Below are 15083 nucleotides of genomic sequence, written 5' to 3'. Positions count from 1 at the left end.
TGATTCTCATTATCCCAACCGAGAATCAGAAGGGGGGTATCCATGGGATTCTGCCGCCCTGGTGGAGTCACCACTGGGATGTAAGACTCTCAATAGTTGATTCCAGCAGCTACGTGTATATTTAGCCTTGGTTATACACTTGTCTGCTCCGTACATTCTGGCTCCGCATGGGCCCTCCCTTCTTGCCCGAAGGAATGCCACATCAGAATTCCAATGTGAATCGGGCCAGATTCACGTTGTGGGAATCAGCGAGGTTAAATTTCCCACACTAACACAGCCACCTTGCTTGCTGAGCTTGACGTTGCTGCTCTGCGATCTCCCATTAACATGCTAATCTCTCACATTAACATAGCCGCCTCCACGCGATCGTCGTGGAGGTCGCCCTCCGATCTTACATTAACATTATGCTAATTTTTACATTTACATCATTAGCCCCACCCACTTCGTTTATGACTCTTGGGCTACACCCATTTTGACACCTTTAAAACAGTCTGCCTCAGCAGCTTCCCCTCTCTTTTTTGCCTCCTGATGACGATCGCTTGTGTTGTGATCGAAACGTCGTAGTTTTTTTAAATTATTTTTTGTTATTTTCTTTGAACCTATCGACTTGACTTCTGCAGTCACGAAAGCTTTAAGTCAAAATTCTGATTCCAGTTCTGGAGCAGCAGATATTCAAAGCAATAAACACATTGGAGTGTTTTAACCTGCGCTGTTATTTTACATTTTCTCTTCACCTCTGCTGTTGTAGTCATCAAATGTGACATCAGAAGTACAAATTGCGTTGGAGGTGGGTGAGTGACCTCCCTGTTGGCCACAAAGTGATGATTGAGTAATGGGCTTTGGCATATCCCACGGGCTCATTTATCAAATTGCTCGAATGGATTTCATACCATCCTTGTCACTTATAGATTTTCTTGTTTTGCTACAACTGGAGCCCCTGCTTTTGAGACAGCTATCAAGTGAACCGTTTTTGGTCTGTGTGCACTTGTGTATTGGTTTCCGTCACGATGATTTTACTTATGTAGTGTGATGGACGGAGGCACACACTGGAGTTGGAGGCAACACGTTCATTTAACAACTCCCCAACAGGGTAACTCACTAAACGTACACTGGTTCTACTGCTAAGTGATAGCTACACAGTTAACTATGTGAGCAGCGGGTTAACTGCACGCACGGGTCAGTCAGCCTACACGCTGCCTGACCCATGATCCCGAGCGAACACCGATGACCCGGAGACGATGAGACGCAGCACCAAAGGTTGATTCCACCGACGAGCCTCCATTGCTCTCGGGGCTTCCCCTTTATCCCCTCCCCCCCCCCCCCCGAGCGTAGCCTTGCTGCACTTTCGGCCACGCCCCCTTCTGGATCTTGTCAGAAGGCTCTCGGCTCCCCGTCACGTGTCCCTCGAGCCCCCTTTGGCCCCCTTGCTACCCTGTCTCGGTCACGTGCCCTCTCGGGTTCACACGGAGTAGCACGTTCTTACTTGCTCTCCTCCAACCAACCACCAGAACCATGCCCCCTGTGGCCAGCTTCCGTGTCAACCTACGGTCTGGTGGCAGAGGACTCCCGACGTGCGTTTCCACTCCTGCGACAGTAGCTAGCGCTAAGCGACATAGTGACACCCATAACGTCACTACGCTTACATAAACGCTGAGCCCAGGATACAGAGATGAAACCGCTGGTCATGTGTCACAGACTTATGCAGAAACAACCGAATAGCACGATTGCCACAGATGAAAACAGATTAAGACATTTACTGAAACAGCATTTTTTTTTGTTCCAGGTATCAGACATTTGAGTTTATTCAGAGGAAGAGGGCAGCAGGGTGGCAAGGGGGTAACACGTGTGCCTCGCAGCTAGAAGTCCCTGTGTTTGATTACCGACCCAGGCACCTTCCTGCATGGAGTCTATATAGTCTCCCCACCTCTGTTATGCATGTGTTTTCTTTCATAGTTGAAACAAAAAGAACACACAATGCAACTTCTAGTGGCCAAACATCCGAATGCCGAAAGATTACCTGCAAATTACTCAATTGGATGACACTTATCAATATTACCCCCTAGTACAAAAACACATGGCAGGGATCATCCTGAAAAAGAGTCATTGAGGCTTTTCAGCGTAAATAAGCGAGTTGACAATGATATTAAATAGAGGTGCCTAAATGTATTTGTAAATTGATTGGTGATAAGCTTGCACTGCTGAAGAATTATACTGGTAGGAACCTCCTGGTTACACCAGCCCACGGGATTATTGTGTCCGTCCCTCCATCGTGCAACCAAAAATGGGAGGGGTGGGGCTGGGTGGGGAGGGGAGGGGAGGGTGGGGAGGGGCTGGGTGGGGACGGTGGGGAAGGGCTGGGTGGGGAGGGTGGGGAGGGGCTGGGTGAGGAGAGTGAGGCTGGGTGGGGGGTGGGAGGGGTGGGGCTGGGTGGAGAGGGGCCACCCCGTGGTGCCCTTATAAAACTCAAGGTTTAACCTACTCACGCCGGCTTGTGCCCGGCCTCATAGTCGGGCATATTTGCGGAATACACCACGTGCCGCCGTTGACCCTGGCCATTGACCGAGCAACCCAACGTTCTTACCAGCTCCCTCCGCAGGAATGTGTTTATAAAGATGTGTGATTTTACAGTTCTGGGGGGAAAAAAAACTACTTCAATGATATTCCGTGATCAAGATATTTCCCCTATATTTCAAAGTCACCGCGATCTGATACCACGTTCCCAACCCCAGTTAACTGGAGTGTACTTTGAGTTGGTCCCCGTTTGAATTGAAGAACGCGAGTTGATTTCAGCAAAGTGACATTTCCGTGAGTTATTGCGCGAGTTCGGCAAGACCACGTTTCTGACAGAATCAAATTTTAAACCTGAGATGTTAATCACCTCGCCTGGTATACAGGAGGTCATGAGGTTGATCCCCACCCTGACGCCTGTACATTTGGAATTTGAATGTATTCCCCGTGGTCACGTGGATTTTTCTCAGGGTCCTCGTTTTTGCCCCCTCCACATTTAGAAACACGCGTTAAGAGTATTTTGCTGCTATGAATTTCGACATGATAAACCACTGCATTGAGCTATCATTTGTAGTCAGGTCGCTTCCGAAAAAGGGCTTATATAGCTCAGTAGGCCTTACCTGGTACAATAAAAAAGTGTAATAGTTTAGTTGAATAGTTTTAAATGGTATGTGAAATGTTCTCACGGCCCACAACATTACTGACCGTAATACATTTGAACTTCTGCTCATTCCGAACTGTGATGAAGAGAATTTGGGCCAGGCCCATGAAAGTGAAACTGGCCTGTTGAATTTTGGCCTCCAGCCCGTGATGACAGCCAAGTTTATGGAAAACGTAGAAACGGTGCCTGAGAGGGGGGCGGGAGGCAGTTATGGGTGTGGGATTTTGCTGGTGTGACCTTGTTAAGGCTCCTTGTGGCGCTCACCTTCCACCGGTTGTGGCAAAGAGCGGCAGAGCGGCTGCGAGTCTCACGACCGCTTTGCAAGCGCTCGCAGCTTCAGAAAGCTTTTCATCTCATGTTTATTATACTGTTTACACTGAACACAGCAGATGACAAAACTCCATAACGTTGATTCAAATCTTCGAGTTACGGGTGTCAAGGGCCTACAGTCGGGCTAAATTATTGTGCTTCGCAATGGACGACGGAAACCATATATGTTTTCTTTACTTAAGTTTTGGAATGCTGAACAGGCACAACTTGAAGTGTTCATGCTCAAAGGCATTTACGCAACCTCATGAAAATACAAAGAACTTTTTTTCGTTTTCTAAATGTTACACAGGAAAGGCTTGTTTTATTTCGGACGGTTCAGCAAAATTTCAAAACTGAAAATACGTAACCTCGTCAAAAGTGTGCGCCCATTACCGACGTGGCAGTGACCGGTAACCACCTCAAGTTGCATAACCCTGGGAGAGTGTCAATTGCGTTCTGCTTCATGCGTTGCCATATATATGGTAAAATAAGGTAAAGGTGCAGCACCTGCAGTCGCTCTCGCCACGGCTGATGAAAAAAACCTCCACTAGAGGGAGCTCTAAGAAGGCCCCTGTATTGGGTGCATTATTTGGTCAATTGAGGCAATTGGTGGGACCCCGGGGTCCCATCACTGCCCCGGGGTGGGAAAAACCACGTAGCGACATGAGTCTTGCTGCCTTACCGACAATAAAACTAGTGTCAATCGATTGGCCTCGTCGAGAGCTACTCGGGGCACTAAGTTTCGTAAAAAGTTGAAAAATTACACAAACACGTTAAATTCACTGCGGGGGCAGCGGGGCTCGCCTTGGCAAAGAAGCTGAGGATCGACGGCTGACCGGAGGGCGTTGTCGCTGCGCGCGACTGCAGCGGACTCCCCCCGGGGCTCGCGTTTGGCCGGTGGGGTGGCGCCCATTGTGTTGATCGCCGCCTGCTGCTGGTGCATAAGCCAACCGTGCTAATCAGAGGTGCAGAGGAAGGGTAAAAAATGAAACACAATAAGCAGCTCCAAAGAAAATGCTTAAATCTAGTCTTAAAAGTGCATCACTGATGTTGGCCGTGAGCGAGAATCGAACTTGAGCGCGTGACATCTGGTCACCACGCCAGCATTTGTGTGCCTTGTTTTAAGAGTATTTTCACCTGCTGCCCGTATTTTTATTGAATTTTGTCAATATTTATCTTCCAGTGATTGTTGCAAATGTGCTCCCCTCCCTACCCCCCCCCCCGCCCCCCCCGCCCCCTGTGCTGGATACAGAAGGTTCATGGACACGATGATAGAAGAAATTCCGGGGGGTGCCTTCAGTGACCTTCCCAACATTACAAAAATGTGAGTGCACATTTGCATTGTCCTGCGACTTGCGTTGACAGCCAGTGCTGCATCCAACCATTGGCTCACTCCGGCTCGGTGGTGTCTGTAATAGGATTGCTGTGATATAATGTTCATGATACCATACGATATCCAATCTCACAATACCACAACAACAATATCAGTTTCCCCTAACACTTGGAATTGTATTTTGTTTCTATCGCATTGTTTTTGTGTTTTAAGATACGTCCAGTATGAATATATATTACTTAAAAGTTTGTGTTAAATGAAGACCGCTTGTGTTGAAGAAGACTGCTTGTGTTGATGAAGACCGCTTGTGTTGATGAAGACCGCTTGTGTTGATGTAGACCGCTTGTGTTGATGAAGACCGCTTGTGTTGACGAAGACCGCTTGTGTTGACGAAGACCGCTTGTGTTGACGAAGACCGCTTGTGTTGATGAAGACTGCTTGTGTTGATGAAGACCGCTTGTGTTGATGAAGACCGCTTGTGTTGATGTAGACCGCTTGTGTTGATGAAGACCGCTTGTGTTGACGAAGACCGCTTGTGTTGATGAAGACCGGTTGTGTTGATGAAGACCGCTTGTGTTGACGAAGACAGCTTGTGTTGATGAAGACCGCTTGTGTTGATGAAGACCGCTTGTGTTGATGAAGACCACTTGTGTTGATGATGACGGCTTGTGTTGACGAAGACCATTTGTGTTGATGAAGACCGCTTGTGTTGATGAAGACCGCTTGTGTTGATGTAGACCGTTTGTGTTGTTGAAGACCGCTTGTGTTGTTGAAGACCGCTTGTATTGATGAAGACCGCTTGTGTTGATGAAGACCGCTTGTGTTGATGAAGACCGCTTATGTTGACGAAGACCGCTTGTGTTGAGGAAGACTGTTTGTGTTGATGTAGACCGCTTGTGTAGATGAAGGCCGCTTGTGTTGACGAAGACTGTTTGTGTTGATGAAAACCGCTTGTGTTGATGAAGACCGCTTGTGTTGATGAAGACCGCTTGTGTTGATGAAGACTGTTTGTGTTGACGAAGACCGCTTGTGTTGATGAAGACCGCTTGTGTTGATGAAGACTGCTTGTGTTGATGAAGACCGCTTGTGTTGATGAAGACCGCTTGTATTGATGAAGACCGCCTGTGTTGATGAAGACCGCTTGTGTTGATGAAGACCGCCTGTGTTGATGAAGACCCCTTGTGTTGATGAAGACCGCTTGTGTTGATGAAGACCGCTTGTGTTGATGTAGACCGCTTGTGTTGACGAAGACTGTTTGTGTTGATGAAGACCGCTTGTGTTGATGAAGACCGCTTGTGTTGATGAAGACTGCTTGTGTTGATGAAGACCGCTTGTTTAGATGAAGGCCGCTTGTGTTGATGAAGACTGTTTGTGTTGATGAAAACCGCTTGTGTTGATGAAGACCGCTTGTGTTGATGATGACTGCTTGTGTTGACGAAGACAGCTTGTGTTGATGAAGACCGCTTGTGTTGATCAAGACCGCTTGTGTTGATGAAGACCACTTGTGTTGATGAAGACTGCTTGTGTTGACGAAGACCGTTTGTGTTGACGAAGACTGCTTGTGTTGATGAAGACCGCTTGTGTTGATGAAGACCGCTTGTTTTGATGAAGACTGCTTGTGTTGATGAAGACCGCTTGTGTTGATGAATACCGCTTGTGTTGATGAAGACCGCTTGTGTTGATGAAGACCGTTTGTGTTGATGAAGACCGCCTGTGTTGATGAAGACCGCTTGTGTTGATGAAGACCGCTTGTGTTGACGAAGGCCGCTTGTGTTGATGAAGACCGCTTGTGTTGATGAAGACCGCTTGTGTTGACGAAGGCCGCTTGTGTTGATGAAGACCGCTTGTGTTGATGAAGACCGCTTGTGTTGACGAAGACCGTTTGTTTTGATGAAGACCGCTTGTGTTGATGAAGACCGCTTGTGTTGATGAAGACCGCTTGTGTTGATGAAGACCGCTTGTGTTGATGAAGACCGTTTGTGTTGATGAAGACCGCCTGTATTGATGAAGACCGCATGTGTTGATGTAGACCGCTTGTGTTGATGAAGACCGCTTGTGTTGACGTCGACCGCTTGTGTTAATGTAGACCGCTTGTGTTGATGAAGACCGCTTGTGTTCACGAAGACTGCTTGTGTTGATGAAGACCGCTTGTGTTGATGAAGACCGCTTGTGTTGATGTAGACCGTTTGTGTTGATGAAGACCGCCTGTGTTGACGAAGACTGCTTGTGTTGATGTAGACCGCTTGTGTTGATGAAGACCGCCTGTGTTGACGAAGACTGCTTGTGTTGATGAAGACCGCCTGTGTTGATGAAGACCGCTTGTGTTGATGAAGACCGCTTGTGTTGATGAAGACCGCTTGTGTTGATGAAGACCGCTTGTGTTGATGAAGGCCGCTTGTGTTGATGAAAATCTGCTTGTGTTGATGAAGACCGCTTGTGTTGATGAAGACCGCTTGTGTTGATGTAGACCACTTGTGTTGATGTAGACCGCTTGTGTTGATGAAGACCGCTTGTGTTGATGTAGACCGCTTGTGTTGATGTAGACCACTTGTGTTGATGTAGACCGTTTGTGTTGATAAAGACCGCTTGTGTTGATGTAGACCGTTTGTGTTGATAAAGACCGCCTGTGTTGATGAAGACCGCTTGTGTTGATGAAGACTGATTGTGTTGATGATGACTGCTTGTGTTGACGAAGACCATTTGTGTTGATGAAGACTGCTTGTGTTGACGAAGACCATTTGTGTTGATGATGACCGCTTGTGTTGATGAAGACCGCTTGTGTTGATGTAGACCGCTTGTGTTGATGAAGACCGCTTGTGTTGATGAAGACCGCTTGTGTTGACGTCGACCGCTTGTGTTGATGAAGACCGCTGGTGTTGATGAAGACCGCTTGTGTTGATGAAGACCGCTTGTGTTGATGAAGACCGCTTGTGTTGATGAAGACCGCTTGTGTTGATGTAGACCGCTTGTGTTGATGAAGACCGCTTGTGTTGATGAAGACCGCTTGTGTTGACGTCGACCGCTTGTGTTGATGAAGACCGCTTGTGTTGATGAAGACCGCTTGTGTTGATGAAGACCGCTTGTGTTGATGAAGACCGCTTGTGTTGATGTAGACCGCTTGTGTTGATGAAGACCGCTTGTGTTGATGAAGACCGCTTGTGTTGACGTCGACCGCTTGTGTTGATGAAGACCGCTTGTATTGATGAAGACCGCATGTGTTGATGAAGACCGCTTGTGTTGATAAAGACCGCTTGTGTTGATGAAGACCGCTTGTGTTGATGAAGACCGTTTGTGTTGATGATGACTGCTTGTGTTGACGAAGACCGCTTGTGTTGATGAAGACCGCTTGTGTTGATGAAGACCGCTTGTGTTGACGAAGACCGCTTGTGTTGACGAAGACCGCTTGTGTTGACGAAGACCGCTTGTGTTGATGAAGACTGCTTGTGTTGATGAAGACCGCTTGTATTGATGAAGACTGCCTGTGTTGATGAAGACCGCTTGTGTTGATGAAGACCGCTTGTGTTGACGAAGGCCGCTTGTGTTGATGAAGACCGCTTGTGTTGATGTAGACTGCTTGTGTTGATGAAAATCTACTTGTGTTGATGAAGACCGCTTGTGTTGATGAAGACCGCTTGTGTTGATGAAGACCGCTTGTGTTGATGTAGACCACTTGTGTTGATGTAGACCGCTTGTGTTGATGAAGACCGCTTGTGTTGATGAAGACCGCTTGTGTTTAAGAAGACCGCTTGTGTTGATGAAGACCGCTTGTGTTGACGAAGACTGTTTGTGTTGATGAAGACCGCTTGTGTTGATGAAGACCGCTTGTCTTGATGAAGACCACTTGTGTTCACAAAGACTGCTTGTGTTGATGAAGACCGCTTGTGTTGATGTAGACCGCTTGTGTTGATGAAGACCGCTTGTGTTGACGAAGACCACTTGTGTTCACAAAGACTGCTTGTGTTGATGAAGACCGCTTGTGTTGATGAAGACCGCTTGTGTTGATGAAGACTGCTTGTGTTGATGAAGACCGCTTGTGTTGATGAAGACCGCTTGTGTTGATGTAGACCGCTTGTGTTGATGAAGACCGCTTGTGTTGATGTTGACTGCTTGTGTTGAAGAAGACCGCTTGTGTTGATGAAGACCGCTTGTGTTCACGAAGTCTGCTTGTGTTGATGAAGACCGCTTGTGTTGATGAAGACCGCTTGTTTTGATGAAGACCGCTTGTGTTGATGAAGACCGCTTGTGTTGATGAAGACCGCTTGTGTTGATGAAGACCACCTGTATTGATGAAGACCGCTTGTGTTGATGTAGACCGCTTGTGTTGATGAAGACCGCTTGTGTTGATGAAGACCGCTTGTGTTGACGAAGACCATTTGTGTTGATGAAGACTGCTTGTGTTGACGAAGACCATTTGTGTTGATGAAGACCGCTTGTGTTGATGAAGACCGCTTGTGTTGATGAAGACCGCTTGTGTTGACGTCGACCGCTTGTGTTGATGAAGACCGCTGGTGTTGATGAAGACCGCTTGTGTTGATGAAGACCGCTTGTGTTGATGAAGACCGCTTGTGTTGATGAAGACCGCTTGTGTTGATGAAGACTGCTTGTGTTGATGAAGACCGCTTGTGTTGATGAAGACCGCTTGTGTTGACGTCGACCGCTTGTGTTTATGAAGACCGCTTGTGTTGATGTAGACCACTTGTGTTGATGTAGACCGCTTGTGTTGATGAAGACCGCTTGTGTTGATGAAGACCGCTTTTGTTGATGAAGACCGCTTGTGTTGATGAAGACCGCTTGTGTTGATGATGACTGCTTGTGTTGATGAAGACCGCTTGTGTTGATGTAGACCGCTTGTGTTGATGAAGACCGCTTGTGTTGATGAAGACCGCTTGTGTTGATGAAGACCGCTTGTGTTGACGAAGACCGCTTGTGTTGATGAAGACCGCTTGTGTTGATGAAGACCGCTTGTGTTGATGAAGACCGCTTGTGTTGACGAAGACCGCTTGTGTTGATGAAGACCGCTTGTGTTGACGAAGACCGCTTGTGTTGACGAAGACAGCTTGTGTTGATGATGACTGCTTGTGTTGATAAAGACCGCTTGTGCTGACGAAGACCGCTTGTGTTGACGAAGACCGCTTGTGCTGCGATCGAAACGTCGTGCGTTTTTTGTTTTTATTTTTGATCTAATATATTTTTTATTTTCTCTCTACGTGACTTTACCGAAAGAACCAATAATATGTATTGATGAACCTAAACGAGGCTGTTTTTATTGCTGCTTGTTTGGATGTTTGCATTCTCCCAACTCTGAATTGGTCAAATAAACAAATAAACGGCCAAACAGTTAGTTCTACTGAGTTGGTGGTCTGGATAATGCACCCCTTTGTGTGTTGTTATATCTGAGCACTGTCCATGAGAATCAGGGCAATCCAATATTAATTTAATTACAATTTCTCTTTTAATTTCTTCATGCGGTGTCCCCATCTGGGCTTTTTGTTGTCCACCCTCTATATTCTCTCATTATCTTCATGTCCCTGCCATCCGTGAACTCGAGAGGCCACCTCCGCTCTTGTTCACCAGCACAACGCCAAATTAATAATAATTTTTTTTATTAATTTCTCTATACATTTGGTCTACTTTATCTTCGTGGCTCATTGTTCGAGAAATCTTAAACATTTTTTTTTGTAAATCTGCTTTTCAGCTAAGATGTACATTTGTGAAGTTAATTGCTTAAATCAAAAGCACATCATTCAGATGAAGGCCGTCAACATGCGGTGGTAATTTACACATTAGCTTTCATAAGCTTCACAGAAACTGAAAGCTTTTAATGATTTTGAAAGATGTCGGCAGTCACTGAAAGGGAAATTGAACAATGAAGGCTCGCACAACCATGTGATTTGCGGCAAAATATTAGATTAATACCATCTCAGTGCTGGCTTCTCACAAAGCCAGCTGCCTAGCAGCCCTGTAACACACACACACACACAGGCCCGTTTTTTAGGTGCTTGCTTGAGTTCCAATGAAAACGTACATTTTTTTTTCTTCCAGGAAAATCATGTCATGCTAAGCTGCGTTATGAGCCGCCGTAGAGCCTCCCTGGCAACATTTCTCCACTTGGCCCATTAACCACCGCTTTGGAGACGGACAGCAGAAAGGGGGAAAAAAAAACCCTCCTTTTTGGTGCCGCGGTTCTGTCAAAATATTTAGTCCAAAACGTTGGCCAGGATAAATCCTGGGGGCACGGGTCCCGTTGGGGAAAGCTATTGGATATCGCGCAGTTCAAAATTGGCTCCAGGCCGGCACTGTTGCCCCAGGAGTGAGGCCGTCTTTCAGTGGAGGGGCCGGGCCCGCAAGACGCCTCCTGACCGCTGACCTCGCGTCAACCGCAGCACACAGAGCGCCCTCCTGTACGAAGGCGAGGGATTACGACACGGGGGGCGGAGTGGAGTGGGGCACGCTAGGGGGGCACGCTAGGGGGGCACGCTAGGGGGGCACACCGCTCCTTCCAGGGGGGGGGGGAGGCCCTGGCCCTGGCCCTGGTGGGGAAAGTCGAACACTTCACGCGAAAGCGGAGGGATTTGAGAAGCGATTTAGTTTGGCACCAGCTGGGATGGTGAATCAAAAAAAAGAATTTGTTTTCATAAACGGCCGTCGAAACGAAACGCAACAGGCACTTGGGGCCCTCCCGACGCCGACTCGAAACCTCAAACCTCAGCCGCACGTCACAGTGGATTCATTTAATTGAATTTTCAGTCGCCGAAAAATTGCTTCGAACGACATTTGTGGTCGCTTATAGCCAGACACGGATTTTCTACCTACAACTTAGCGTTCAACATAACCATAATCGAGTATTTTCCAGCTGTGCGTGAAAAATAGCCCATATTTGGTCTCTTTGGGCAGCCCTGTTGATGCAATTTGTCGGTCACCTGACACCATCAATGTTTAAGGCAAAAACCAAACAAAAGCTGCTATTGCCATCAAATGGATTACATTACACCCTGTAAAAAAAAATCCTGGGCAGTATATATATAGCACATACTTGATATATTACGCACAAGCCAAAGCGATTTCCTGCTCGAATGAGTGTGGAGTGGTGCTCCTTCTCCCTTTCTCAGACCTGAAAATACTTGTGGAAATTCCACTTTACTGTGACGAGGAGTGCCTTCCCCACAAAGGCGGTACTCATGTGATTAATCCTTGGCAGGTTTAAGGGTCGAGTAGAAGCCCGACTACCAAGCCTCCGAGAATGATTTTGTTCCGCCACCTCCGGTCTCAACCAACACCACCCCCCACCCACCCCGTGTCCACCTTCTTTGATGCCTTTTCTCAATCTGTTCCCAGATTCTTCTCCATCGCCACCCAGTTGCGACACGTTCAGGCGAATGCTTTCTCCAACCTCGTGGAGCTCAAGTACCTGTGAGCATTGCAACGCAGACACACATGCGCTAATCCCGCAGGCACATCATTTAGTAGCACTCTCAAGTCTGTTTGTTGTTCAAGCTGAGCGATCACTTGACGCTCATTGCATGAATTTGTATAAAATGAGTACAAGTCGTGTCCACAATAACACGTGAAATTCGTGCGCAGGCTGAACAGAGACTGAGGCACGTGGGTGCCATCTAGAAGCATCCAGCAGCATCCCGATGCCTCGTGCGATGGTGCCACACTGCGGCAGTCACACGACCGCTTATTTTTACTCACGTGACGTAGTTCCGCTTGCTCGATCGAGTTATATCCATTTCGCATCCGCGTAAAAAAAAAGGCGTTCCCTAATATACATTAATCGCATTATATCCAATTTGCGTTGTGAAAACACGCATTGTCTGACGAAAGACTGTACTTTCATTATTGCAATTCTGTACTATTTTCTAAAGAGGGTGTGCGTTTTCCTTCTTGTCGTTGATTTTTCTTTCCCTTTACAGAGAAATTAAACACGCAAAGAATCTTACTCGCATACATCCGCTAGCTCTCCAAAACCTCCCCAATCTCAAGTATCTGTAAGTACTCCTGACGACTTTACAATACGTGTTTTTATTATATTTTATTCACATTTACATGAAATTTCCTTTCGGGCACATTTTGTTTCATTGCGCAAATTTTTTGTTCAGAAAATGTTCCTGGTACAATTACACCGATTCGTAAATAATGCCGAGAAGTTTACGGCGATGTTAATGTCTGCCATAATTGGCGTATCAGCAGGTGTTAGTCGAGCATTGATTATCCATTGAAATCGTACGAGAACTAATTTCCACTTGGGGCCAAAAATATTTGACGAGATTTTGTCTGGAGGCGGGGAAACGGGCAAAATGAATAATAAAATGACAGCGCACAATGGTCGACGGAAAAACAATGAGAGAGAAAAGGTGCAGCCCTGCAATTTCTGGATTACCACCACTGCAGGTGGAAGCGCCTCCACTAGAGGGAGCTGTAGAGAGCACCACTTGGGGTGGTGTCTTGGTCTATTCTTCCCCGCTGGCCTGGCATTTGTTGACCATTATTTGTGGCCAGGTCGCTTCTGAAAAAAAAAAGTCAACACCTCAGTGGGCTCGACCAAGTGGCTTATCGCGTGGATATTTAAAACAGCCAAATACTCCAAATGCATGTTACGAAATGCGGAGGGAAAAGCAGGAAGACGTGGAAGAAAATCCACACTGCTACGGGGATAACACGCAAACTCCAAATATACAACAGGCGTCGAGGTCGGGATTGAACCCACGACCTCCTGCATACCGGGCGAGGTAGTTAACATCTCGCCACCGCGGCGCCAAAAATTGTGCATCACTGACGCCGCTGTGATATTTTTGTCGCTCAGCACCATCACCAACACTGGGATCAGCAGCTTCCCGAACCTGCGATGGGTCCGCTCCACGATCATGGGCTTCATCCTGTGAGTGCATCACCAGCGGCCGGCCACATTGATCGCCAGCTCCAAAACCACCCCGCGTGACCCCGAATTTGTTGTTGACTCCAAAGCGAGCTGCACCGCCGCCGCCACCACCACCACCACGCGCCGCACTGTGAACACAGAGAAACGCCTCGCGGCCGCACTGATATTACCCGAGAACCTTCCCCGTTACCGGAGATGTCTGGCATCCTGCAAATAAATACGTTTACATTACATTTATATGTATAACTAGCTTTACTACCCGGCTTCGCCCGAGACTTGGATTCTTGCCTTGGATTAATACACGGCCTACGCGGAGGGTGGGGGATGCGTGACGTCAGCAGGTACACTGCGTGACGCTGCCGCATGCGGGTGACATCACAAATGTGACGTCACCGCTCACCTGTCGTGCAAAATATATCCATTATTGCGCCCCCCCCCCCCCCCCCAAAATGCAAAAGTCAATTTGTATACGTTTTGCATTGTGTACAGTCTGGAAGCTACCCACATGCCAAATTTCAAGTTTGTTACATGTTGGGAAGTACGCTCAACATTTCGAACAGACACACATTCACAAATTTCCCTTTTTTTCTATAGATTTACATATCACCCGTTTTGTAAATTGCTTTGCAAATACGTCGTCACTTCGTAATTGCCACTGCCTGATTTGCGTCGCCTCAACCCCACACTTACATCGCTGACAGCGTCATCCGTCCTTTCTTGTATCCGTCGCCTCAGCTTTTTCCTCCACCTACCCTGTAAATCACTTTGATATACATAGTTTAGATATTCGGTGCACCTTTCAGGAACGTCATTCAGACGTAGACCGGCGTATTACTGTTATTAACATCTATCACATTTAACGAACACGTAATAAAGTCACCCATGAATCACGTGACTTCTGTGTGGCCACCCCCACTCTGAATCCCTCCACTCTCCCAGCCCCCTGTGAAAACAGACTCTGCTCCGTGCAGTTCACTTGTGTCTTGCTCCTTCCTACTATCTCCCTCTCTTCACTATCCTATCATCATCATCATCATCACTGTCTCATCTCCGACATCATCCTTCTCCCCTTTCCGCCCTGTCCTGTTCAGCCCTCCATTCTTACTTTTTGCTGCTGCTCATCTTGTGCCGTGCCCTCTTTGTCCATTTTGGGGGAATTTCTGTCCCAGCATCCCATCCTCTTGCTGTTCATTTCTCTTTTCCCATTCATTTGTGGTGTGCCCACAGGTACAAAGTTCCGTATGATTAATTTAATGACATTAAATAATTCCGACAATCACCCTGGAGCAAATGTGGAGAGGCTGAGGTTCACTGGACGGGAAATGTGGGAACGTTTTTTTTTCTTCTGAAAGAGAATGCATTTTGTTTATGTGCGTAATACATTTAAAATA

At 47.1% G+C, this 15083-nt stretch overlaps 1 protein-coding gene across 1 annotated transcript in view; it reads left to right on the top strand.

Moving 5' to 3' along the window:
* Positions 1–15083, top strand: part of LOC103091775 (follicle-stimulating hormone receptor) — a 57976-nt gene that overhangs the window by 33062 nt on the left and 9831 nt on the right. The window contains exons 2-5 of the mRNA XM_032955886.2: positions 4731–4802; positions 12147–12221; positions 12728–12802; positions 13618–13692. Of these exons, the coding sequence (XP_032811777.2) occupies positions 4731–4802; positions 12147–12221; positions 12728–12802; positions 13618–13692 (297 nt within the window). The remainder of the gene's footprint in view (positions 1–4730; positions 4803–12146; positions 12222–12727; positions 12803–13617; positions 13693–15083) is intronic.

This window comes from Petromyzon marinus, chromosome 17, assembly GCF_048934315.1.
Source record: "Petromyzon marinus isolate PM22_M1 ecotype Great Lakes invasive population chromosome 17, UKy_Petmar_22M1.pri1.0, whole genome shotgun sequence".
Classification (NCBI taxonomy): domain Eukaryota; kingdom Metazoa; phylum Chordata; class Hyperoartia; order Petromyzontiformes; family Petromyzontidae; genus Petromyzon; species Petromyzon marinus.
The sequence above is the reverse complement of the archived record's forward strand: the minus strand, read 5'-3'. Positions and strand labels throughout refer to the sequence as shown.